At 33.9% G+C, this 27,944-nt stretch overlaps 1 protein-coding gene across 1 annotated transcript in view; it reads right to left on the bottom strand.

The window, feature by feature from the left end:
* The window catches only part of LOC118199405 (protein eva-1-like), a 212,110-nt gene extending 184,280 nt beyond the window's left edge, over window positions 1-27,830 (bottom strand). Inside the window, exon 1 of the mRNA XM_085814998.1 lies at window positions 27,467-27,830. Coding sequence (XP_085671124.1) covers window positions 27,467-27,545 — 79 coding nt within the window. The 5' untranslated portion in view covers window positions 27,546-27,830. The remainder of the gene's footprint in view (window positions 1-27,466) is intronic.
* Between the last annotated feature and the right edge of the window lie 114 nt (window positions 27,831-27,944).

Here is a 27,944-nt window from a genome sequence, read left to right as displayed (position 1 = left end):
TTATTAAAGGGAAAACTATCGTATACACCCATGTATAATTCGCGGCTACACTGCACAGTTTATTAAATAGTATTATAATGTTGAATGAATAAATCAAATGCGAAAACTCGCACCGCGAATTTAGGATTCTTACGTGACCATGCGGATATATGCATCTAAACCAGTCAGAAAAAGTAAGTACCGTTTTTTAAAAAAGGAATTTTAGATTCTTGGTTGGGGAGAGATCATTCTTCAAAAGACATTTAGAGCAGTTATCATTCATAAAAAATATTCTGCTCGTATTTCAAAATAAAACTGAGAAGCTTTAGAGTTCATTAAACTGAAAAACGTCTATAATTACACTTACGTATTATAATGCACAACTGCACAGTAATACGCACAATGCACAATTACACAGTAATGATATTATTGAAACGAGCAAAATAGTACTTACTGCGGAAGGGAGAGATTATAGGTTGTTTCTGTAGTTGCTTTTTTTTTAAGAGTTGTTTTTAACAACTTAAGATTTAAAGCACGAACTTTTATTATTTTAGAGAACTGGTGTCCGCATTTATTTATTTATTTACTTCCCTGAATTCTTAAAAAAAGTAAAAAGGTTTCATATTTTCCCTAATTATTTTTCATTTCCTTAACTTTCCACGAATTTTCAGATGAGTAAGAAAACCTGAAGTAAAAATCTTACGCTGCGTTGTATGGCAACACTCTGGAAATTGGCTAATTGCTATGCCATACAGAAGACAAAAGATTCCATGTCTCTTACAGTGACAATATTCGCTTAGTTTTCAAGGGTGATAAATCCATGCCAGTAGAATAAGTTTTGGAAACACATCTGGTTAAATCCTTTTATAACGTCAAAACCTCTCTTGCTATAACACGCCAACCCAAATGAGGCTTCACGTTCACAGACATAATATAATGTATGGCATGTGAGCAGCTGCTCTACCCCAAACCACGCATTTGTAACTCCGCTCTGAGAATATCTGTAGTCGCCACGAACATTTCCTAAATCCTCTGCGATGAAGATGAAAGATGGAATTTTTAACATTTCTTAGCAGAAAACCTTTGTTATATACTAAGTTTGTGCGGTTTCCCTGAAATTGTTTCTGGAATAGTTGTATTGTCCTGCTTTCACCGTTCTATGATATTACTCGCATCGATTTTGTTAAGGTATTTTTAGCTGCGATATCTCATGTTCAAACTAAATAAGCTAAGAACAGTCCACACTGTACGTAGAATGTTCAAATCCAGATGCCATACAATAAGAAAAGTTTTTGATAAAAATTTATAGGTGACTTCTCAATTAAAAGGTGACGTTTGCGCGCACATAATAAAAATGTAGAAATGGATACATATGTTTATGAAAATTACTTATACAAGTCTAGGTAAATATTTTTCGAATCAAAATAAAAAATAGATGGTATGCACATATTTAACGACATATTTTATTAACTATATTTATATACTAATTATCTCTCAACTAAGATTCCAAGCAGACATAAAGATGGTTGTTTAGTTATTTCACTCGTCTGTTAAATCCTCTTCTTCTAACATTGTCTAATCCCGCATATTAAAGTGTTCTATCAATATATTACATCTATTCAGTCACTTCAAATTCTCTGCACTTATCTATCATTAGTTTGCCATACATTTCTTTTGTCACGAATAAATTATTCAGTTATCGCTGCGAACAGCATTTTCATGTCCTTTGGGAAGATGTCAGCAACAAGAATGTCGTTATCTAACAGACAAACGTTCAATTTCGCAGGGACCAGAGAAACTTATGTATAAATTTATTTATCCTATTATTGGCAAATGTTGGTTGGTCATGATTTGGCGCTACGCCAGAAACGTGCCTGGACATTTCCCGATGTTTGGCATGGATTGGGTAAAAGCGCGCGTGCACTTTTTGATTGGAGTTTCCGCCAAAGTTTGAGCAATGATTGGATTAAAACTGGGCTGCGGACAAAGTTAAGCATAAAAATCTAAAGCCTTATATTTCAGCTTCTTCTATAAAGGAAGCAGAATACAAATATTTGAGAGAGAACATTCGATACATACATGCTGAATTTTAAAAGTTAGGTAATATGAAATATGACGTTATTTTTATCTATTCTTTACTTTCTGCTGACGAAAAACATGAAGATAAGCAGTATTTGAAATTTTTTTTTACCCAGCTTAATATGAGGCTGTTAAACTGCACAAACTTTCTTTTGCCAAATGAGATTTTTTTCCGATATAAGATAACAATTTTAAACAGAATAATAAATGCGCCAATACTGCCTATAAGCCATCGTTAAATTCAATGTATTATTTCGTGGCCTTGTAAGCCAATTTTCCTTCTCGATGAAAGCATCCCTTCCCTTACGCAAATAGCCCTCGTGTGCTTTGCCATAATGAAACAAACCAAACCAGTCAGTGCGTTGTCTTTATCCCTTATAAGTGTTCTTGTTTTCAAAGTAAGTATTGTAAATAAAAAATTTTCAAAATGTGTAAATCTGTTCTGTTCATTTATTAAAATAACTAGCCAAAGAGATATTTTTTATGCCTAGAAAAGACTCGGCATCGAAATATTATAATCGAAATGAGCTGATGACGCAAGCACATTTTCTGTCAGGAAGTTACAGGTTGGTGCATATACCTTTCTAAAGAAAATTGTTTGAAGCGTGTTGTGCTGTAACGGAAGAGATCGGCCTAATCTTTAAAATTTAATAATAATTCTAAAATTTGTTGGGAAATCATATATTTGATTTTTTACAAACCAAGATCTTGACTTTTTTGAAGATCAACGAATTCTTAAAACTATATATACTGCAACCACATTTCGTTTGCTTGGTTGTTTACAGCAAAGAATGCAAGAAGTACGTCTAAAGAGAGGGACTGCTTCGAGACGAACGTTTCAAAATCCTTTAAGGAAAAAAAAAAAAATCTGGCTTGTATTCATATTATGCCTGCCAGAAGAATACGAAATCGCTCATGAAGCTAGCCCGTTTGCCGAGATCCTAACCCGAGTGAAACTACTAGTATTCAATTATATTTTCCATTTGACCATATACCAGTTTAGTGTTACGAAATGTCCATTGCGGTATGATAGCTTCCCCGCAAAGCATTTTTAGGGTTGCCATATTTTACGCGAAAACGCCCATTTGGCAACATTTAGCGACAGAATTGGCGATATGCCGTGGACGGATGGAGAACATTCTGGAACGAATACTTACCGATTTAGCCCACAATGTTCTCGAAGGCAGGCCAAAAGCTATGTAAATATATATAGCAGTGAGTCAGTCAGTCAGTCTAGTGAGAGGGAGTGACAGTGTCTAGCAGTCTATCGAGTTGATCGCGAGTTAGTGCCTCGTCCAATTTTATCTTCAGTGTGTTGAGCTTCGAGAATGACCAAACCGAGTCGGCAGCTGTATTCTAGTGCTTATCGTCGAGTGCATTGCGAGTTCTAGCGCGGACAGTCTCGAGAGTGTCTCAGAATTACTGTGATGAATTTACTCTTAACATGGATGCACTCCTTCGCAATAAGCAGTTTTAGAAACTGATATACCAAATATGGATAGTTATTATTGCCCTATTCACTTAAATGTATTTTTTAGTTACTTCTTAAAAAATAAGACAGCATTATTAACAAAAGAATTCGTGAATAAAATATTCCAAGAATGAATTAATGCTGAAGTAAGTTGTTTATTGGATTTGCGATCACATTATTCAACTACAAAAATTCATTTTTCTGACAGTGAAAACAGCTTTTAATGAAGAGAAATTCGATACAACATAAAAAGTACACACTTTATTTATCAAGTTATTCGTTTCTGTGATTTACTTTCAACAACTTCTGAAGAGCTGAAACATTCGGTTATTAGATAATTCGAATATGGCAAAGCCCGAATTTTAAAATTTATTTTTATTTATTTCATAATTTGCACGGATTTAAGGAACTTTTGATTAAAATTTCAGCATTTAAAAGTTTTGTGTTTCCACTATGCAAAGTCAAAGCTATTTATGTTTCAAATTTAATTAGAAAACTCAAAGATATAACAGAAGTGTTTTGGTACTGATTAAAATACAATATATTTATCTTTCCAATTTAATCAACGAACTCGTGGATTTAAAAGAAATGCGTTGCTACGACCCGAATTAAAACATTTTTATCTTGCACGCGGCAATGTGTTGTTTAGCAAAGCGTAAAACAATATTTAATTTTTCTTCCAAATTTATTCTTTTATTAATTAACAAACTAAGCAATTTAATACATTGTTGCATTAAATTGCTTAGTTTGTATTTAAAAGCATTAACGCACGTTCATTTCGATTATTATAAATTACTAGCTGGATTCATTAAAATCTCAATATTACAGTAAATATTTTAAGCGGCTGGTTTCTAATAAATGAAGTTTTTTTCCTAAAACATTCCCTAAGGATATTTTAGCGTTACTATGCTTTAAAGTTAGTTTTGCTTTAAAATTCCAACTTTCTTCCAAAAAACTGCGTTTGATGAAAAGTTAGACAACTATAACATTGGAAATATTCAGAATTTCCTTCAAAAGCAAACGTAAGCAGCCAGACTTCGCGCTACTGCAAAGATAATATTTGCAACAATGTATCAACTGAAAGGTATATTTTAGTCAAGTCTACCACTTTAAGGCTACAACTATACACAAGGTAGATTACACGCGCCATGAAGCACTTATTGCTATGACAACAGTCGTAACATTGAATAGACATACTATGATGAGTATCGGACAGTCAAAGGATCGATCAGAAACTTCGTTATTAGTGCATCTATGTAAATAAATACAGAGGGAAAAAAATAACTTTTGAAAACTTATCAAAAATGATAATAAATGTAAAAATGATAATAAATCTTATCAAAAATGATAGCGTAACTAAAGCTTTTATCCGGTAGCGCGAAAGAGTAAAGAACATTTTATGTCATAAAGTTGTTAGTGAAATCCACCATCCTTCAATCTTACACGACTAACTCCAATTAAATTCTTCCTGCCTACGATAAATTTCCTTCTCAACAGAATGGCACAGTAACGAGCTTTAAATATGGCAATTTCGGATAACTACGCATTTTCCCAACGATATATAGCGGAACTGTTTGAAGACTTTAGAGCTATTTTGAAAATAATAATACGTATACAGCAGAGAAATTTGCAAATATGGAAACATTTTCAGTAAATAAATAAAAGATTAAATTTATTGCAGCCATTATTAAATAGTGAGAAAATTGTATTATTAGATTGTTGATTATAAAATGTATACAAGTACAAATCTATTTTATCACGTGTTACGGTTTTCAAACCTCTTAAAATTTTGTACACCATAAATAAGAAACAAAAATATCTGTACCATCATACACCAATATACACTCTTAGACGACATAAAAAAATAAAATAAATAAATAAATAAATAAAACGACGCATCAAGAAGGAGTTATCCGAATGGGACGAAAATCTGTAGAAGTAATGTACAGAAAAACAAACGATTACAGTTTGAGAAAAATTGGATGATTTATTGATGTGATAGAGCTTCACAAAGTAAAAAAGTCAGTAACGCGTTTTTCCACCTCTGGCCCTTATGCAAGCGTTATTCGGCTTGGCATCGATTGATAGAGGTTGCGGATGTCTTCCTGAGGGATTCTGTCTAACTGGCGCGTTAGATCGTCAATATCCCGAGCTGGTTGGAGGGCCCTGCCCATAATGCTCCATACGTGCTCAATAGGAGAGAGATCCGGCGACCTTGCCAAGGTAATGTTCGGCAAGCAACTAAGGCAAGCAGTAGAAATATGTGCAGCGCGGAGGCGGGCATTATCTTGCTGAAATGTAAGCCCAGAGTAGCGTAACATAAAAGGCAACACAACGGGCCTTTGAACTTCGTCGACGTTTCGCTGTGCTGTAAGGTTGCGACGGATGACAACCAAAGGGGTCCTACTATTAAATGAAATGGCACCCCAGACCATCACTCCTGGTTGTCGGCCTGTCTGCCGGAAGACAGGTTGGTATCACACCGCTGTCCGGGACGTCTCCAGACTCGCCATCGCTGGTCATCGGGGCTTAGTTCAAAGCGGGACTCATCACTAAAGAGTATTCTACTCCAGTCAGTGACATTCCAGTGCGAATGAGCCCGACACCACTGCAAACGGGCTTGACGTTGTACAGAGGTCAATGGTAGTCAGCGCCGTGACTTCAGCCCCCTTTCTGTGAGCCGCCTATGAATCGCCCTTGCGGTCACTGAAGCACTAGATGCACGTACAATCGATGATAATGATGCATCTAGGGTTGTGAGTGCCGCTGTGACGATTGCTCGGTCTTCACGTTCTGTCGTTTCTCTAGGCCTACCGCATCCTTCCTGACGCTGTGTGCGGCCATGGTTCACCCATTCCTGCCAACATCGTCTAACAGTGGCTCAAATGCAATTCGCCGATAAGACCAACCGGCTTCTTTGATCCCAACTACACGACCTCCCTCAAATTCTGACATCTGCGGATATCGTTCGCGCACCTGTATGCGAGGCATACTGTCTACCAGAGTACACGGAATGAAATTCATGAAGAATTTATGACCTGGAATCGTAATTTCTCCACTTAAATATACTGCCAGTTGCGCAGATCAAATGCGCTGTAGCGACAACCGTTCATTCATTGGCAGCCAAAATGTAAAATTTTGCATTTTCCGTCGAAACCTGCTTGCATATCAATTTGTCCAATTTGCTTTATATCTTCTCGGTGCGTCTTTTTTTTTTTTTTTTTTTGAGTGTATATCCCAAAAGGATGGCCATTTTGCATTAAAGATGCATTTAAATCATATGCGTAACAACTGTACCACCAAAAACAATGTAATGTTCTACTAGAGGTATAAGTATCATACTTCCAAAAATTGTGCTGTAATGAAAACACAAATATGCTACAAAAGATTTTTAATTTGCCAAATAGTGTTATAAATACATTAAAGATACAGATTAGGATCTAGAATACGGCGAAGTATGCGAAGGCTACCTGGCTGAAAGAAGAGCTGTGTTCGTGGTTGATTCTTTTAGGGAAACAGTCACGCCACACATGGAAAACTCCCACGCATACTTTAAAGAAATGAGTAGTTAAAGTATATTTATTGGAATAAAAATTTGCTTAAAATATATTCCAATTTCTTAAAACGCATAGTTTAGTCACTTATTTACTGGAACGTTCATATTAATAGATCGACAATTTTGAAAAATAACATACATAGTCAACTGACTTCGTGTTTAGAGAAAAGAAAGTCCTATTTCAGAAATGGATATTTTATATGGAGATTAAAATGAATATGCTAAACCATAGGATCAGTAGTTGGAACGCTCAGCTCTTATTATGACAAGCCCAGACAAGAATGGATGTACACATTTATCGTATCTACAACCTTATAATGGAGCAATCAAGCTTCCGTTTAACAAAACACAACGGATATTTGACCAGTAACAGCATATAACCGTACCGTCGAATTCATAATACCACGAATAAAGAATACTATTATTATACACCCCTTCAAAATGAATCTAGGTTAGTGCTTTTCATCAACTTGTTACTGATCTACAATTCGTCGCAACGTTATATATTCTGAGTTTCGAAACTGCGACTGCAATAATTCACGTAAGATACGCGAAGAAGTAATCTTACACAAAACAATTCCATATCTTTTTCGCTGAATGAATATGTTAAAATGCACTTTCGAAATTGAAACAATAATGGTATTGATTTCGTTGGATCTATAACGCCAGCAATGGCAAATTTGCAAGGAAAAAGTTAAAAATCCCAAACAAATCACAGACTTGTACTTATTTTGTGTAGTGCACACACCGTCGATGCAGAAAATTAACCGCGGCGCAAATTTCTGCATTATTTTCGGAAATTTTAGAGCAATTTCTAAAATTTTGTGATTATCAGACTTCTTTCTATTAGCTTAATTTCTATTATAGTTTTTTTTTTTTTTTTTTTTCCATTGCCATTTTATGCGACTTTCCATTAGAATTCGGCAAGAATACACTGCGAAGTAAATTCATATCAAATACAAAGTGAATTCTGAATTATCCTACTTATGGAATACAAGAAGTTCTTTCAAGATGCTGCAATAAAATGCCCCCCCCCCGTCTTCATTACCGGACACTGCTAACAAACAATTTTGATTACTAATAATGCTTTTTTTAAAAAGTATCACTTAGTGAAGATTGTACATCTTCATTATAACGTATAAAAACATCTTTAAATGGTAATCTTAATCTAAAAGAACTGGTTGAACATATTTCCAGAAATGACTGATTGATAATTTTCAATTTAGAAAATAATAAAATTTTATTTAATTAAGTACTGCAACATTTAGAATGTGCACTTATGCAGAAGAAAAAGAATTATGGCTTTATTGAAAAAAATTTATTTCATTATTAGCAGCTACGCAGCCAGCCTTTGTCTGGCTTTAAATGTACCGGAAAAATGCCTAAAGGAAACACCAAACGTTAAATTTAAAAACTGCGCAGAATTTTACTCCGCATAACAACTTCATAAAAAAAATTAAATTTATTATATATTACAATTAAACGAGCAATAATACAAATATTAATTATCCTAATAAATAAATTAGTCCTTAATACAAATATTAATTATCCTAATAAATAAATTAGTCAACTTCCCGTTGCAAAAGCTTAAGAATTCAAATGGTATAAAGGAAATAAAGACCTTTGTTTCCTAAAAAATCATGTAAAACATTTTATACAATTAAAATTATATATAATTAAAACAAAACATAAAAAATTACGATGAAATAAGCAATAAATCTCATATTTTCAAGAGAAAACAGTCAGCAGTTCAGTATCGAAAGCAATGAATGAAAAACTGTTGCCAAAACCACATTTCTAAAAGAATGTAACTATCATCAGAAAGCAATAACCAATCAAAATTGTGCTTTGTGGATGACATAATTTCAAAATATACAAACCTCTTTGCCATTAGCTAATAAAGAGAGGGAGGGAGGTGAAAGGAAATTCTTTCTGTTGGGGGTGCCTCGCGAGACACATGTGCGTCAGAATAAGAAGATTGCGATATGCGCGTTGCGTGTCCAAAAATCAAAAGAAAAAATCTGATGTGTACAACATGTGACTTCCTTGTACGGAATATTAAATTATACGCATTTTTTCTTGCATTTCATTCAAACTTATTGGATTGAATTAAATCTACTTCGCCGACAGCGCATAAACCACAATAGAATAAATACATTCTTTAAAATTCACTCTATTTGTTTACCATAGCGACACTCTGGCGCTAGGTTCACTTAACAGTATTATATTTCGTTCATATTATAACTCAGAATGCACAAAATTTATATCATTTGAAGAACGATCTAATCGTTGCCTCATGCATTCAAATACTATAACAAAGCTAGACCGATGTATAAAAGAAATTAAGTAAACAAAACAAAAAAGAAACAGTTTTTCACAGACGATTGAGTATTTCTCATTCAATTAATTCAGTTCTCAGTTCGTGAGAAGGCAAAAATACATAAAAACTCAAAATATCTGTATTAAAAATTACGAAGTAAATCTTAAACATTTATTTCCTCGAAAAAATTCCAGAAAGGATTAAGCCTGATTTAATTTGCAATAATAAATGAAGGCGTTATCTTTGTTGTTTTGAAGCTAAGTTTCTCTAGATTGGCAACAAATCCACTATTTTGCTGTTTTAAATGTAAACAAGCAATGGCCTCCATAAAAAAATTATTAGGCTTAGCGGCACTTAAACAACTTTAAAATTGTTGATAATCCTAAAAATATTGCATACAGGTTTACTAAAGGCATAAAAACCTTAACCGGAAGATAAGAACAACATAATTCAATCATTTTTAAAGCAAAAAATGTACAATTTACAAACATATAGGAGTAAAGAAACTGAGATCACTATGCTGGGTAACAGAGTGGTTATATATATACGTTTGGTGCGGCCGATTGCAACCAAAATACGAGGTACACATCTACATGTTATAGTAGTCCTATATACAAAATTTCAACGTTCTGAGTCTACTCGTTTTTGAGTTATGCGAGATACGTACGTACGTTCGTACAGACGCCACGAAAAATTCTCTTCAGAATTAATTTTAAAGCAGTTTTATAATTTTTTGGAGGAAACGAGTCTTTTATTCTGTCCTTACGTACAGATATCACGCAAAAACATCGTTAAATTGCATTCGATAGCGCTCAAAATGGATATTTTTATTGAAATATGCTGCCTGAAACTTTTCGCGATTACAATAGTTCTTTTTTACTTCGTACAAGGAAGTAAAAAGCAGCATTTTTATCTAATATTTTCAACAGCCAACAGTCCAATATGCAAAACATTGAATGAAAAACTGTTTCCAAAACCACATTTCTAAAAGAATGAAACTATTGAAAATGATGCGATAAAATCGAAAAGATAAAATTAAAAAAAAAAATCAGATTCGAATTTTGAAAAACTCGCTTCGAGGTGCACTGGCTCTCGTCTAGATCAGTGTAGGGGTCCATGGGTCATATTTTGGGGGTCCGCCGACTGCTCCTAATTTTTAAAATGTTTGCATCAATATTTAAAAAAACTTTTTTTTGTCACGGGCAACCTCTGTAAGCCGTCTGTCTGCCATTTAACCAATAATAGAGACCTCCACGATACGAGGAAAAAAACATTCGCAAACCATATAAAATTTGAAATTTTTAGAAACACAAAGTAGCCTTTGAATTTTACTTCACTTAGAAATAAAGTGACGTTAAAATTAGTTCCGAAAAGTTCCTGCAAATTTTTAAAACAAAATATTTGTTTTACTTTTTCATAAGTTGTAATTAAAGTATTTTTTTCAAGTTGTAATTAAAGTTTTTTTTTCAAGGATTCTGCTGCATGAAGGAATCGGACGGTGTTGAAAAGCCACAATGCTTTCTGTGTGAAAAAGTTTTGGCAAACGCCAGTATGAAACCGGCAAAATTGATAGAGCATCTCAAATCTCTTCATCCTGAAAATGCATCTAAAGATCTAGAAATTTTTACAAAGAAGAAAGCCCAGTTTTCGAAATCTGGAACATTAACCAAACTTGGATTTGGTATTTCACAAAAACCTTTGGTTGAGGCATCTTTCAGAGTTGCATATCGTATTGCCAAAAGTAAGAAACCGCATACTATTGGAGAGACATTAATTAAGCCGTGTGCGCTGGAAATGGTTGAATTAGTTTGTGGACTGGAACAGAGAAAAAAACTTGAGGCTATTCCATTGTCCAAGGATGTGATACATTCAAGAATAGTTGAAATTTCTTGCAATATCTTGAAACAGATCATCGATGAATTGAAAACATCGCCATTTCCTTTTAGTATGCAACTGGATGAAACTACAGACATCTCGAATTGTAGTCAACTTCTTGTTTTTGTTCGTTACGTGTCTGCTGATACTATCAAAGAAGAATTCTTATTTTGTGAGTCTCTTTTGCAAACTACAAAGGCAGTTGATGTTTTAGCGATTTTAAATGTTTTCTTTTCCAAACACGACTTCGACTGGAAACAAAAACTTCATTCACTTTGTACGGATGGAGCACCTGCGATGCTTGGCAATAAATCTGGTTTTGCCCATTTGGTAAAAAAAGAGGCTTCTAATGTTATTGTTACACATTGTTTTTTATATAGACATGCACTGGCTACAAAACTCTTCCAACCAGCTTAAAAGAAGTATTGTCAATAGTTATTGTGAATTTTATTAGAATTAGAGCTCTTAATCATCGTCTTTTTAAAACACTGTGTCAAGAAATGAACGCAGGTATCACACGGAAGTGCGCTGGCTGTCACGAGGGCAGGTTTTGAAACGAATTTTCATGTTGAAGACAGAAGTATTACTTTTTTTAGAAGAAAAAGATAACTCACTCTTGGAATATTTCAAGAAAAAAGGTTTTATATGTAAATTGGGTTACCTGGCAGACATTTTTAACCACATGAACGATATATGTCTTTCAATTCACGGGCCTGATACAACAATTATGGATGCCACTGAGAAAATACAGGCATTTTTATTGAAAATGTCACTTTGGAAAATTAGAATTCAAAATGGGATACATGCAAACTTTCAAATGTCGGACGAAGTGTTTTTGAAAATGGATCTCGGAAAGATAGTTTGTTATTGAATAACTTGAAAAATGAAATCTGTGAACACCTGGAAGTACTTCAAGTTTCATTTGAAAAATATTTCAATTCGGATGGAATAAATATAAAAGATGAGTTGTGGATTCGCAATCCTTTTCTTTGTGATATTGACTCGATGGCATGAACCTTGCCAAAGATGAGCTAATTGATTTGAAACAGAGTCCTTGTTAAAAATGGATTTCGATTCAAAAACTCTTGGAGAGTTTTGGTCTTCTTTAAGAGAAGCCTACCCATTGCTTGTAAAACGAGTTATGGCAGCCATTATTCCGTTTGCTACAATATATCTTTGCGAAGCGGGATTTTCCACACTTGTCACAATAAAAACAAAACATCGAAATAGACTGAATGTCGAACATGATATGCGCGTTGCTTTGTCGAAAACCATCCCTCAATTCAATCTGTTAATCAAGCAAAAGCAGCAACAGCCTTCACATTAAAAATTTCAATTTCTTCAAATTTTTTATATTATTGAAATAAAAATATTGAAATAATTAAATAATAAAACAGAATATATTTTGTAATAAATAATGTTTAAGCAATTTTTTTTTTTCACAGAGGGGTCCGTGACATATTTAAAATTTGTAAAGTGGTTCATTGTGACAAAAAGGTTAAGAAACACTGGTCTAGATGCACCCTATGCTCAAAATTTCGTACCCTTGAGTCTATTAGCTTACGCGCAGCACGAACGAAAGTCACACCGACACTTCCTTATTATATGAAGAGATATATATTTTGCATTTTAATTAGGCCTTTAATTAGGCATATAATTAATTCATAAACCAACTTATGAACGAATTTTTCTTTTGTTCTGATAGAAATTTCGTAGCGACGATTTAATAACAGAGATCCAAAATGTTCCTTTTAGCCATTTTGCGGCAAAATACTACATTCCTACAGAAATTTTACCGCAGTTTCTTTCACTGTAGTCAAATCCTACAAGCTTTAAAATTGAGTTTAAGACATAAATTATCATCATTTATTAGGAAAAACCGTCAGAAGCTGAAATATAACAAAAAGAAAGCATTAGAAAATAGTGATTTTGTTTGCTAAGACTGAAGAACTGTTAAGCGCATAGTTACCAGACTTTGACACATTCTGAAATTTGGTGACATCTACTACCGTGCTTTAGAACTGATAAGGCCCTAAGCTATTTGAGATATGGGGCCCTTTATAAGTATGTTATAATATATTTTAATACTATTTATACTATATTTAAATTTTTTGGGGGTCCCCAAGAACGTGGGGTCCCTAAGGTATAGCTTGTGCAGCCTTATACATAAATTCGGCCCTGGTTATGATAATCTAAGTAACCATTTAGGTTAGTGCTTCATTTCTGGTATGCATTCCCCACTGACATAGTTGCCAGAGTTGGGTGCAGTCTGAAAATCTAGCGCTTTCTACTAAAGTGGTTGTGCTAATACGCAAGAACCATTTATGTTAATGTTACATTTCTGGTATACATCCCCCATACACCAAATCTTAATATAAATACTCGACTACGAAATTTTTAGAGTCAAATCTCAGGTTATGGAAAGTTTCAGAAATTCTATAACTCATACAAAAGTTCCTTCTGTGACATTTAAAGACAATCTTTTCGGCCAACTTACATTGAAAAATGAATTAAATCCTGATGGAAAAGAAAACACTATTTATTGTTAGGTTACTTTTGTTAACATCGAAAAGACATTTCCACTTAAATGATTTGTCTCTTTCTTAGCACGATAATTCTTTTTTCGTTCTACCGCATTCTCTAGCGATTGTGTTTCCCCGCACATTTTGCTCCCTAAATGTTCCAGAATTTCTTAATTAGTAACAAATTTGTTGCTTAACGTTCGACATTTTTTTTCGGAAACTCGCAAGGATCTTCAGATTCTAAAAATAATGTTTAGTTAGAAAAGATCTACTAAGAAATTTTAAGAAGAAATAATAAATAAAACTCATTAAAAACCATTTAAAGTACATGATTTTCATTAAAGGCATTTAAGGCAAGTACTAAATAAATACATAAGCAAGAGAAAAAAAATTAATAACATTAAACTTCAAGAAAAGCACGGCAATATAAAAACTAAAATGCAATTCCTCCCCCCTTCTAAAGAACAAGACATATGTCTGATCACCCAGAAAATCAACAGAGTTTTATTTAAAAATCTATACCAAGACGAAATTGATTTTTTTTTTTTTTTTGCCACGTTTTAAATATAATATTCTTCTTCATATGCGACCAAAACCAAAATTGTGGAGCTGCTAGTAATGGCAGATCATAAGTTAAAATTATCCCGCGAACGGGCTGGCTGCATGGGCGTTTTCGTGGTTTTCCCCATGTGTAACGTATATACGAGCCAGTTTTCCTTAGAAAGTCCTCCACGAAGGCATCCCTCCCCTTAGGCAGATAGCCCTCGTGTGCTTTGCCGTAATTAAATACACCATAAGTTAAAATTGTCCAAAGGGAAATGCAAGCTAAGTGAATATGATCATTCTTATTCTGATGTCAAATATAAATGTCATTATTCTTATTCGCTCAAATGTAAGCTAATTGAATGTAATCATTCTTTTATTTGTCATTTCTATACTATCACTTCTATTATTCCTTGGAATTCTATTTGTGTCCCAATACATTTACAAATCAGGATTTTACTTTTACAATCGCGTATGAAAGAATGATGAGCAAGGCAATAACGATAGCTGAAAAAGAACTTTTTGTGCATTTAGATAAAACCGTGTAATTAAAGTTTCACTTTCAATCGCATTTGACCTAGAATTTTATTCATAATAGTCTAAACAGTTAAAAAAAAATTTTTTTTTTACTCCTTTCATGCATTTAATTAAAAACGTGTAATTTCAAAAGTTTAAATCTCTTTTAGATTTATTATACACGTTTAAGTTTATCACACAAATTTAAAATATGCCAGAAGAAAAACTGCTGTCTCTGAAAACTCACCGTTGCAACGAAGGGCGCATGGTACTATCTCCCCCCCCTCGCCCACGAACGGTAAAATCGTTAAATGCTGGTAATTCCGACCGGCTGGCTGCATTGGTGTTTTTGCGGTTTTCCCCATGTGTAACGGGTATACGAGGCAGTTTCTCTTAAAAAGACCTCCACGAAGGCATCCCTCCCCTTACGCAGATAGCCCTAGTGCGCTTTTAGTAATACACCAAACCAAAACAAGCTATCCCCCCTCAAGGTCTTTCTAGCCCACCAGCGGCCGAGCGGTAAAGTCGCTGAACACTGGTAGTTCGGTCCGAGGTTCGAGTCCCGCGAACGGGCTGGCTGCATGGGTGTTTTCGTGGTTTTCCCCATGTGTAACGTGTATACGAGCCAGTTTCCCTTAGAAAGTCCTCCACGAAAGGCATCCCTCCCCTTTGGCAGATAGCCCTAGTGTGCTTTGCCGTAATTAAACACACCACACCAAGGTCTTTCTATTTATCTGATGGCGTAAGATGACCCTCTTTTAAATTTCTTCCTTGATTTCGAAATCCGATTTCATTTTGACTTAAAATTATGAGCTGACAGGAAATAATTAAATTCGTTCATTTAAAAATCATCGTTCTACCAACCGTACAATGGCTAAGAACATTAAAAAATCGCCTAATTGCACTCTAAATTTTTAAAAAATCGCCAAATTTTGGTAAATTATGTTAGAAATTCCAAAAAAAACTTCGCCTGAAAGATTATTTTCGTTCTAGTCGATACAAAAAAGATTAAAATTCAGGGGATTTTAGATAAAAAGTGCAGTTGGAGCGCAGGCAATTTCAGTTTAGGAAAGAGTGGCAAAGAAATCCATCTACCAGACCTACCATCACTGGTGTCAGAGATAGTTTGAAGCAGATAGAGCTGATCAAAATGTCCACAGAAATATTCTGGAAAATATGTTACCGGCCACAGACATCAACGCGCCTCAAAAAGGCAATTAAAAAATGATGGATATATACCGCCAGAACTGAAGATAATCTGCGAGGCAAGCAAGAGATGAGAATATCAGAATCCATTAGAAATTCAGAAGCACTCTGATTAAGAATGGGGTTGGTTTAGTTTATTATGACAAAGAATACTAGGGCTATCTACCTAAGGGGAGGGAGGCCTTCGTGGAGGACTTCCTAGGGTAAGCTGGCTCGTATACACGTTATGCATGGGGAAAACAACAAAACGCACACGCAGCCAGCTTGTTCGACTGGATTCGAACACAGGTCGGAACTACCTGTTCACCGATTTTACCGCTCAGCCGCTGGTGGGCTGATTAAGAATACGACTGTTCAAATTACGGCAAAGCACTCGAGAGTTTTATGACTTGGGGATGAACTGCTTTCGCGAAGGACGTTTTAAAGGAAACTGGTTTGCATAGATGTTAAAAATGAAAAAAACCATAAAAAATTCGCATACAGCCAGCCTGTTCGTTAAGATTTGAACCGGTATCGAACAACTGGAATTCAGCGAAATCGCTAGTCAGCTTAAAGGGTTTTGAATTTGTCATCGGAAAACTTTTAGTTCAAGGATAATCCACTCTTTCAGATGAAGATAATCAGGACCGAAAAGCATAATTTTACAAGTGATATTTGTCAAAATGGGCACAGGATGTAGTAACCAAGAAAGAATGCGTGGAACGATAAAGGTACATTTTCAAAACAGGCATCAACATTGTTCATTTCTGTTGATTCCTTTAAATTTTGAAAATAAACATGTTGATTAAATACCTTTTTCACACCTAAACACTTCATTCATAACTTAAACTTCATATTTTCTGTATACAATGTTTGGGACACGCTTTTAGTCTGAAGTTGTTGCATTTCAGCGAATCTAACACAACATACTTTGTATGAGTAAATAAAAATCATTTTAATTCCTCTAAAAGCTCGTTTTCTTCGCTATGTATATTTAATGTATTATCTGTGCAATGATTAAACTGACAATGAACAGCAGATGGAAAGGTCATACCGTGTTTACTCGCATGTATCTCCCGTCCCCTTTCGCGTAATTTTCTCCTTATTTTCATTAGAATAAATTTAGAAACTTTTCATTTAATGCAAAATGTATGCTAAAATAATGTAAATATTTTGCGTAAGTAAAAAGATTATTATTATTATAATGAATAAGTCCTTTGAAATACGTAATGTAATAATATTAGTTTGCCTTCATGTACGCTTTTTAATGTGTTATATTAATCGCTTAGGCCATCTCTTAAGAAACAGTATAAAATGCATATTTTTCACTCCCTGTTTTCAAGCAATAAAATAAGTAGGAAAATGGAGAAAATATACGAGTAAATACGGTAATTAATTGGAGATACGAAACTTCTCATCTTAGCATTTAAATCGCAATTTAATACCAGCAATGTCTTCTCCAGACATGGCGGTAGAAGCTCCATGCCTCCAGAAGAGAGAAAGGCAAGGGGGGTGAAACCCTTCTCTTATTTATGCTTTTACAAACCGTGTAAAGAACAAAGTCTACCACATTTTCCAAGACGCCATAAATTTTGATACCTATTTTTGAGCTGGCTTTCATCAATAAATGCATTGTGCTTAGTAGTGTAGTGCATTTTGTCGTTTCATAACCCCATCCATGCATTTGATTTAGAAGAAATTTGAGCCGGGTCAGGTTAATGAGAACAACCCTAACATCCTCAGAAAAAGTCAAGGCTAAAAAAGCAATAAAGAGAAATCAGTGTTATGACCCTTTACGTGGAAAAATAAAAATTTTTTTTTTTTTTTTTTGAACTTTGATTTTGATTTGTGGAATCTTTAACAGAATTCCATGGAACTCTAAGAAGCCTAGGGAATACAGTTTGATGCTTTAAGCATCGACCTAATTGAAACAGGTGCGTAAAACGGATTTTAAGACAGATATGACGGTTTACTTATGACAAGAAACACTTGCAGAGCAGTTTGCACAGCAACTGCTGTTACTTGGCAATGTAGAATTTATTTTCAACCCCATTACTGGTCTAGTTTCAAAAGAAAATTATGGGCCCACCAACGGCCGAGCGGTAACGTCGCTGAACACTGATAGTTCGGTCCGAGGTTCGAATCCCGCGAACGGGCTGGCTGCATGGGCGTTTTCGTGGTTTTACCCATGTGTAACGTGTATACGAGCCAGTTTCCCTTAGAAAGTCTTCCACGAAGGCATCCCTCCGTTAAGGCAGGTAGCCCTCGAGTGCTTTGCCGTAATCTAACAAAACCAAACCAAACCAAAAGAAAATTACAACTGATATCGATGCCTGTGTTAAAGCGCCAAAAAACGACAGCATTAAATATAACAAACTTATCAGGAAATGCTTCCCCGACGGCTTTGTCAATCTTTCGTCCATTGATTCAGTAATGGATGCACAGCAAGCTATGTAAATCGAAAAACATCCAAAATACTTTTTTAATATACTCGTATATAGCTTTTAAATGGACTACTTCGCTTTATATTGCTTCTAAATGGATTTAAGCAATCCATTCACTCATTTAGCAATGCAGTAGGTTCCCGATTAACCGAGGGCAGATTAACAATCCCATTTGAAAACTTACGTTTATTTATTGTGGAATTATGAGAAAATTATTATCACAAATTATCAACCTAAAGCCATACTGTTTACGACAAAAAGAACTTGTGGGATAATAGCAATGATAACAATTCGGAAGTTAATTATTCGTAATCCGAAACATATAAACATTGCTGAATCATATGTTAAAAGTAAATTCCTCAATCGTTAAATAAATCAAGTGTACAGCCAATTAATTTTGTATTTGGGATTTATTTCTACTGAAATACAAATGTAATGCAAGTAAAAACAAACAGTAGGTATTATTCCTCTCCCCGGCCAACAATGAGTAAGTGATAAGCTTCCACTAGCTTTGCCAATTTCATCTTAGCTTGGGTTTGCATAGTTCTTTAAATTTTTATTATGCATAAACCAAGCCAATTCACATTAGTTTTCGTTTTGATCGTTTTATTGTAGTGTATTTGGGGGAAGGGAATCATAGTGATTTTATTTCAAGATATTTTGCTTTATTGAAGCTTTTTCGATTACTTTATTATTCTTTCTTCTGGAGCACTTTGCCATCTCGATTACAGTTTGGACGACAGTTAAAAAAAAGTTCTAATCGATTATTTTATGCGAGTTGGAATTCCATGCTGTTGCCAAGTTTTGTCGCAAATATTGCTCTTTAACAATATTCAAAACTTAATTTCTTCATTTTTCATGACGTTTATTCTTCTGTTATTTACAATGTGTTCTTTTTACTTTTAATACTATTTAAATTTGCATAACTCAATGAATTTATTCTCCTCTGCTTAAAAATACAGGCTACTTCTAAATACTGTTTTCTTTTAATTATAATACTGGTTACTTCTCTTTCCTGTGTTTATTAAACTGACTTCGGATTAACAGTGCATGTCATCCCCAGTATACTATGGTTAATCAGTCTACAGCAGTTTCGTTTTTGTTACGAATGCGACCTACGCGAAATAAAAACACCACCATCTAAAAGTGTTTAAAGTTTTAAAAACAACTTTCGTTCTATCAGTTTCAAAACTAATTCCCACTGAATTGTTACTGCTAATTTTTTAATTAATTACTACTAACTTTTTAATTCATTTCGAGGACCGGTGTTCTTTCTTTCCTGAATCCGAATTCGAGACTGCAATTTGCTTTGCTTGCATACTGTCGCAACGGCTTCCACCGAAGGAACAGAAACGAAACTAAAAAATGTTATAAAAAGATACAGCGTCAAGCTGTCTACAGTTTTTTCGTCTACCGGCAAGGTCTGTGAAAATAGAATGACTCCCAGCTACTAACGGCCATTTCCAACATGTTACAGAATCTTGACGCCTTTTACGTGGGGATTTCCCAAGAACTTCGAACAACATGAAATGGATACTGCTATGTGCAGTAGCATTATTCATATGCAAAATGCTTAAAGAAAGTGAATAGAGTTGTTAGAAAATCGAATTTGGGAAGATGACGATGCCAACTTTATTCACCGCAGAAACATCTGGTAACGTAAATGTTGAGAGAATAATTTTACCCCGGGAAAAAAAGAATTTCCTGGTTGGTCGCGTTGCCAGGGATGAAATTTCGCGATAGAGACAAGATCGCGAAATTAAGATCAAAGGCTTAACATTTTTAGGCATGAGCATTATATAATCACAAACAACGCAACAACACAAATAACTGGTATTTTAACTAAAAAAAAATATATTATTCATTCTTTAATTAAAACTTATTTTTATAGATAATCAAATTCTGGTAACATATTCTACACCGCTATTTTTACATCAACATAACTATTTAATTGGACGGAGTTTTTATACATTATACTGAATATACACGGATACACATCATTAAGTAACATGATTTTTAAAATAAGGAGAGTTCAGCAGCTAAATTGTTTATCAGCATTGACAGGTAACATATGGGCTTTTATGAAACTTCACGAAATGATATTTTACTCGCATTGCCGAAGTCTTGCATAACAATTATACAGTTTTGAATTTTTGAATAGTATTATTTTACCCACCACACTGGGGAAATTTTTGAAAAAATGTTATTCATTATTGAAATTGTGTACCACCATATACATTTTATATAATATATGCCTATCGTTTATTCGTTTTACTGATATCTTCATACTATAAGTATAGTGAATAATTTTTGTTTTTTTTTCCTTGCATATTTGTACACCTTTTTCAGTCTCCCGATTTAATGAACTTTTTTCCCCACTGATCCCGGGTGATTTGTTAAATCTGTCTCTAATTATAAATGATTACATATTAATAATTATAAATAACTACTGTGGACTAGTATCGAATTAATATACTTGAGTTTTGTCTGTTTGTCTGAAAATACCTCCGTCATCTCATTTATAACACAAGTCAGCATTTTTACATGCCCTTTTATCAATAAAAGGTCTTAGATTATCGCGAAGCGCTCACAAGCTAGCTGCCTAAAGGGAGGAAAGCCTTCGCGAAGAACTTTCTAAGGGAAGCTTGCTCAAATTCTCGTTAAACATGGGGAAAATCATGAAAACGTTCATCCATCCAGGCCATTGATCGGAATTTTAACTCGGGATAAATACTAGTATTCAGCGGCTGTTCAGTTGGTGGTTGGCCTATAATATAAGATACAGTCACTCTTCTGAGCTTAGAACGCTTCCGTTACAACTTTGAGATCTTCAAACCTATGACTTTTATGTAAATTTTCAAAACATGATTTAATTTAAAAGACAATAATTAGATCATCATATATTAGGGTTTCTGGGTTCCTTTCAGTTTCAACATTAATTTTATCTATGACTATCGTAACACAATTCTCATCGTAACCACTACAACAGTGATCTCAAACCCAAACTGCATGCGGGCCGCATGCATGATGTGAAAACAACTGACTAACCAGAATTTTTCCCCCCTCCAAAATGTAAAGTTTTTGTTAAAAAAATAAAAAAACTGCATACTTTAAATTTCGCTTCCTGAACATTTATCAAAACATAACATAAACAATAATTATCATAAAGGGGATAACTCAAATTTATATTCTATCTGAAATCTAAAGTTTGGTTACCTGCAAGAGTTTTTTTTTTTTTTTTTTTTAATCTAACGGTGGGCACTTGCCTATTCAGCATCGGCCACTCCTAAGGCCAAAAGTGGTGGCCATTTTATAGTGCAGGCACCTATTAGGGTGCCTTATATGAAGTTACCTCCTATGAAGGGACTTATAACCATGCCTTCTTCTATCTTAGTGGGATAAACCTGAGAATAAATAATGGCAATCTAGCTTCTTTTTCTTATTTATTATTTTTTGACGCATAAATAAAAATACATATGTTTGCATGTAAATAATTATAAACCTCTTTACTTCTTATAACAGCTTGAGAGTCCATGACGTTTCGATTGTGATAAAGTCTGCAGCCTTAAACAGAAATTACTAGGAATTTTCTTCTTGTAGATACTCATCAGTCAGACGGGTTGTTTTGTTATCAATTTTCAATTATTAAAAAAAAAAAAAAAAAAAAAATTATACATTCGCAAAGAAAACGATTTTTCTTAGTGCAAAAATTCGCAAATGAACTTGGTTTTCTTTCACAATTACGAATGAAAGTTAATAAAATCTATATCTTTAAATCTCTGAATACGATTTATATCTTATTAGCAATTAATTAGCTCGATTTATAGATTTTCTTGTGCGCTATTCATGTTCAATAGAAATGAAAATAATATAACCTCGGACCTTAAAACAACTAAATCTCGAAATCTTTACATCAGTTTAACAACAAACATACATTGAAGTGGTTGGTTTATTTAATAAAGGCAAACCACACGAGGGCTAGCTTCCTAAGGGAAGGAATGACTTCGTGGAGGACTTTCTAAGGGAAACTGGCTCGTACGCACGTTACACAAGTTAGAAACCACGAAAACGCCCATGCAGACAGCCCCGTTCGCCATGATTTGAACACCGGATTGAATTACACTGGTATTCAACGACGACCGCTAGTGGCCTCCATAACTGAAATGCCTTCGCGGTCCACATAAAATCGCTTTGAGGGCCGCCAGTTCACAGCACTACCCTATAGAGCAAAGAGCTGACGAGAAGAAAATAAGAAAAAGTTGCTATTAAATTCTGATTCCTAAAAAGGGACAAACATGAAGGCAAGCTTCTGTAAGTCAAGCGATTATTTTGTTGTGATAAATGGAGAGATAAGTCACAAATTCCTCCTGCTTTACATTTAAAAGAGGGGTGGGAATTAAGGCAAAACACCTCGAAGACTATATACCTAAAAGGAGGAATATCTTTGTGGAGGATTTTTCAACGGAAAGGGGCCCATATTCACTTATACATGGGTTACCTCATTCCCCGGGGTAGAACTACCAGTTTTCAACGATCTTACCCGTCAGTTGCTGCTGGGCTCGAGGGCTGGGAAACAAGACCGAGTTGGGAATGGTGGTCGAGTGTTATGGTTAAGTTAGGTTTGGTTTAGTTTATTTAACTACGGCAAAGCATACTACGGCTATCTGCCTAAGGGGAGGGATGTCTTCGTGGAGGTCTTTCTAAGGGAAACTGGCTCGTATACACGTTACACATGGGGAAAACCACGAAAACGCCCATGCAGCCAGCCCGCTCGCGGGATTCGAACCTCGGACCGAACTACCAGTGTTCAGCGACATACCGCTCGGCCGCTGGTGGGCCTGGCTAAGTTAGGAATAAAATTGACAGGAATGAATTATAAAATAAAAAAGGGGATATTATTTGATCATTTTTCATTATTATACCAGAAAACAGAAACTATCGTATCACTATTGTACAAAAAGGAAAAAGATCACTAGCCACTGAGGGGTCATACTTCAACAACTAGTACTATTGAAAGAATTTATTCACAGTAGTTTGAATATCCCCAAGTTTGAATTAATATAAAAAAGGAACGTATGTTATGCAAACTGATCTTAAAAAAAAAAGTTGAAACATCACAAAGTAAGATGAGGTCAAAGATAGTAAGAGAATTTCGAGTAATGGCGTTTCCGGCGGAATTTGAGGATACTCCTTCATGTACATGTGAAGAAGAAATTTCTAAAAACCGCCCTCACTCTTCACCAGGCCATTTGTATATGTTCGTCAGTTCCATTTTTAAACTTCTCCGTCACGTGCCATGGGTTATTAACTTCAACAAAATCCAGGGAGGAAAAAAAAAATTAAAAATATGGACTTCCTGGCTGCTTTGCGTGCTTATGCCCCTCTTTAAATTCCAGCCACGAAATAAACTGCATGGAAGAAAACAGTCTGAATTTTCTCACAGGTCAATAATGTTTCAATCTACACTTCAGTCGCAAAAAACACTGTCACGTCCTTCAAAAAGTCGTTCTGTTCTTCCTTCACTTCCCATCTCAACTTTTACAAAATTCTGTAGGTCCTCATGCCAAACAAAAAGACGAGATACTGTTGCAGTAACTTGATGGATACTGATACAATTAAAAAATTTAAATTCGTAAGCGTTTTTATTCCATTTTGAAACATACTTAAAAAAGGACATTTTGTAATATTTGAAAAAACTGTCACGTACTTAACACAGCAAAAATCAAAGAAAAATGCAGTCGTAAAATGACTCAGCTTTATTATTTCTATTGTGTAGACAGTTTCACTGCAGTGCAAGAGAGCATATGACTGCTGCTCTATGCTTTAAGAGAATTTCAGAATTAGAAAACAACATTTTATATACATGATATCCGCTACAGATGCATGCATGTTTTATTTCTGACAACTGAAACAGAATCCAGTTTTATTTCACGCAATCCGGTACTTATTTCCCGCAAAATGAAACCTTTTATCATTATTTTCAGAATACAGTGGAATTTCGATTCGCCTCACATCATGAACATTTCGGTTCACGAACAAATTATATGTACAAAAAAAGCCTCGGATGACGAACGGTGTTTCGAGTTACGAACACTTAAATCAGCAACTTATTTTCAAAGGTGTTTTGTGGTATCTTATGCCACATAAATAGCAGTCAGATACTTCTGGAAACACCATTTCATATTTTCCATTGCTTAACTCTCGTTAACAAAGCTTGGCAGCAATTGACCGAAAGGATCACGAATTCGGCTTGTAGGAAATTATGACCAGATTCAGCTGCAATTGAGGGCTTTGACACTTGGAACTTTTTTTGTATCTATGATATTGAGTCTCTAAAATGAAACAATAAAATAAAAATATGAAAAGTGGATCCACCTTCTAATTATATTTCGCGATTTTCTAATTATTTTTCGCGCTAATGCTCATATTTGACGCTAAGTGACGCCTTTGTTAAACGAAAAGTACAATTTTTTATTTTTCAGTATGCACTTTTGGAAAAAAAATAAATTATCAGTAGATAGGTTTTAAATAGAAATTTTACAAACTGAAAATCGGTAAATAAATTAGAAGAAAAACAGAATGAGAAATTAAAATGATTTGATGTATTAATAGACCATATTTTAGCCTTTGATTACAGGGATTTTTTACTTTTTTGTGCGAAGTAAAGGAAGTACGCTAATCGAAAAAAATTCGGGTATGATATTACAACGAAAAAATCAAATTTTGACTGTTTTCGAATTCTTTTGGACGATTTTTTGCGACGTCTGTATATACGGACAGAATAAAAATCTCTTTCTCTCTCTTTTTTTTTTTTTTTTTCCCCTCTGAAACGGATGATAAAATGGATTCAAAAGAGATTTTTTCAGTGACGTCTTTACGTATGTGTATGTATGTCGCATAACTCAAATTCGATTAGCCGTAGAACGTTGTAATTTTATGTGTGTATACATACGTCGGGTATAGGTATATAAGTTCTTATCCGAGATTTATTTTCATAATCGATAGCCGTAGTCATATACTTACAATTACAGAAGCGTTTTAATGACGAAAATATTCTTATTTTGGCAATGTCAAATTAAATAATAATAATAATAATAATAATTTTCGACAATGAACGAAATCTAACTTTCAATGAGGTCTCTCGGTTCCCAAACTTATACTTGGTTTATACGTGTTATGAAAAAATAAAATTATAAGATATTTGACTCCCGTACGACAAAAATTGACCAGGATATTTAATTTCAAAATTTGCAGTTCCTGATATCATTTTGAACTTGCCTTAAAGGATCAATTAGTTAACTTAGAATAATTTTTGGAAAATAAGTTTAAATGAAGTGCAGCAAAAAAATGTGAATAACAATAAGCCGTACAAAGAAGTCATGTTGTGTTAACATCAGATTTATATATATATATATATATATGGTACCATCTAAAGCAGGCAAACGAGAGCTTCAGAAAATGCAGAGCATATCCAGCGTATACAACCCGCTCTAGCGATGAAGAAAGGTTTACAAGATTTCTATTTATAAAGCAAAGGAAAGCGAAAGCTGCCAGAGCAGAGGAAAAGGTCTCGATAAACAAGAGTTTTCGGAAAGAAAAACGATCGCCCAGATAAAGAAAACATAAAAGAGTTTAAAATTATATCCAACAATATAAAGGAGGACGTACTACTACAATCGGTAGGAAGAAAGAATTCTCTAATGTACATCAAGTGCTTCTAAACAAATCTCGCGTCGTTTTTTTTCTTCCGTATTTTGCTTTAATTCTGACAAAATAAACTTTATCAATGTATTTAACTTCATGCATGTTTAAATAAATATCTTCGCAACAGGAAAAAATATTTAAGCAAATACAATAATCAAAATATATTCTATGACTTTACATTTTAGAAAAAATGCAGCGATTTATACAATAAGATAGCAAATATGCTTTTTAAAATACTGACTTAAGTTTTTAATATATCAGCATGAATCTAATTCTAAACATAAACATGCTATTCCTATTCCATGTATCACAATATTTTATACAATACCTGTCAATAATTTGGCATTTAGAAACTTTTAAAATTACATCAACACAAAATATAATAAGAATACAACAAACTGCAGTATAGCTCATATATTGTTTTAGGATTCAAACATATCTTGGATTTAAAAAAAATAATAATAAAATGCATTATAACTTTTAATTTTTTTGTTGCCGAATTTTAATAAGTATTATTTACAATTCTGGAATTTTTTCCTTAAATTGGACATGATGATATAGGAACTTACTATAGTCATACCAAGACAGGGGTATGAAATACAACACATTAAAACTGAACATTTAAATAATTACATTTAAATAATTTTGAAGATTTGCAGTAAAAAAACAAAATTACAGGTTTTAATTCCGTAATAGGATTATTTTTAGGAAGTGTAAGAATTATTCTGAAAGATAAAATGATTCATAACCTTTATTTATGTTAATGCGCGAATTTTTAAATTCAATGCTACTTAATTTTAAATTTATAAAATTTTAGTAGTATATTTGATAATTAAGGATTTTTATAATGAACCTGCGTTACTTTAAATACTAATGAATATTTTTAAGTTTACTGAAATCAAATACTACTTTATAAATTTTCTAGAATTAAATACTAAATTATTTATCCCGCAAATGATTTATTAAGAAATAAAATATCAAACTTATTTCCTACCCAGAAAATTTTTCTATGTCATATATATATATTTACGATAGTCATCCTATTTAAAACAGAATGTAAGTAAAATGCAAACTATATATAGGATTTCTTTCGGGTGTTTACAATATATGCAAATTGTATCTTAGATGAATATTATAATTTTATTATATTATTATACCTGACAAAAGTCCTTAATAAAAACTGCAAACTGAATTAAAATTTTAATGAAAACAAAAAAAAAAAAAAAAAATTATTATTTAACCTATTTATAAAATTCAAAAATGAACACTTACGGAGATTCGTATTGGACATGACGGCTAACGGCGAACACATAACCACCACGACCACACGCATTACCATTGCAGGCCACATCGGCAACTACAAAAGAGAAAATTTTGAAAAGCACTCTTTTCAGGGTGCCTCGTACTACGGCAGAAATTTGAGGACCCTGCTTTTTTCACCTAGGCTTCATAGAAAAACAGCCAGAAATTACTATGTTTTGGTGCATTTTCTTTCGTAAAACATTCTATATCCATGCAAAATATGCAAAATCTTTCTGCTAGAACTTTGACATTCCGCAGATTGATTACAATAAGAAATACTACTCTACTATACCCTTCGTCGGCAACATTTAGTGGTATACAAACATATTCATTGATGCTCTTGGTATTTCTCATCTTGAACCTGGTGCCGCCCTCTAGCGACAATATTTGGCGTTCCTCTAAATGCAAAAAATTTTTGTGTTTGTATTATTTAATTACATCTGGTAAA

The sequence above is a fragment of the Stegodyphus dumicola genome, chromosome 4, assembly GCF_044657685.1.
Source record: "Stegodyphus dumicola isolate Sdum_Otavi_A_Nest chromosome 4, ASM4465768v1".
NCBI classification, from domain to species: Eukaryota; Metazoa; Arthropoda; class Arachnida; order Araneae; family Eresidae; genus Stegodyphus; species Stegodyphus dumicola.
This window is presented reverse-complemented; position numbering and strand designations above follow the sequence as displayed.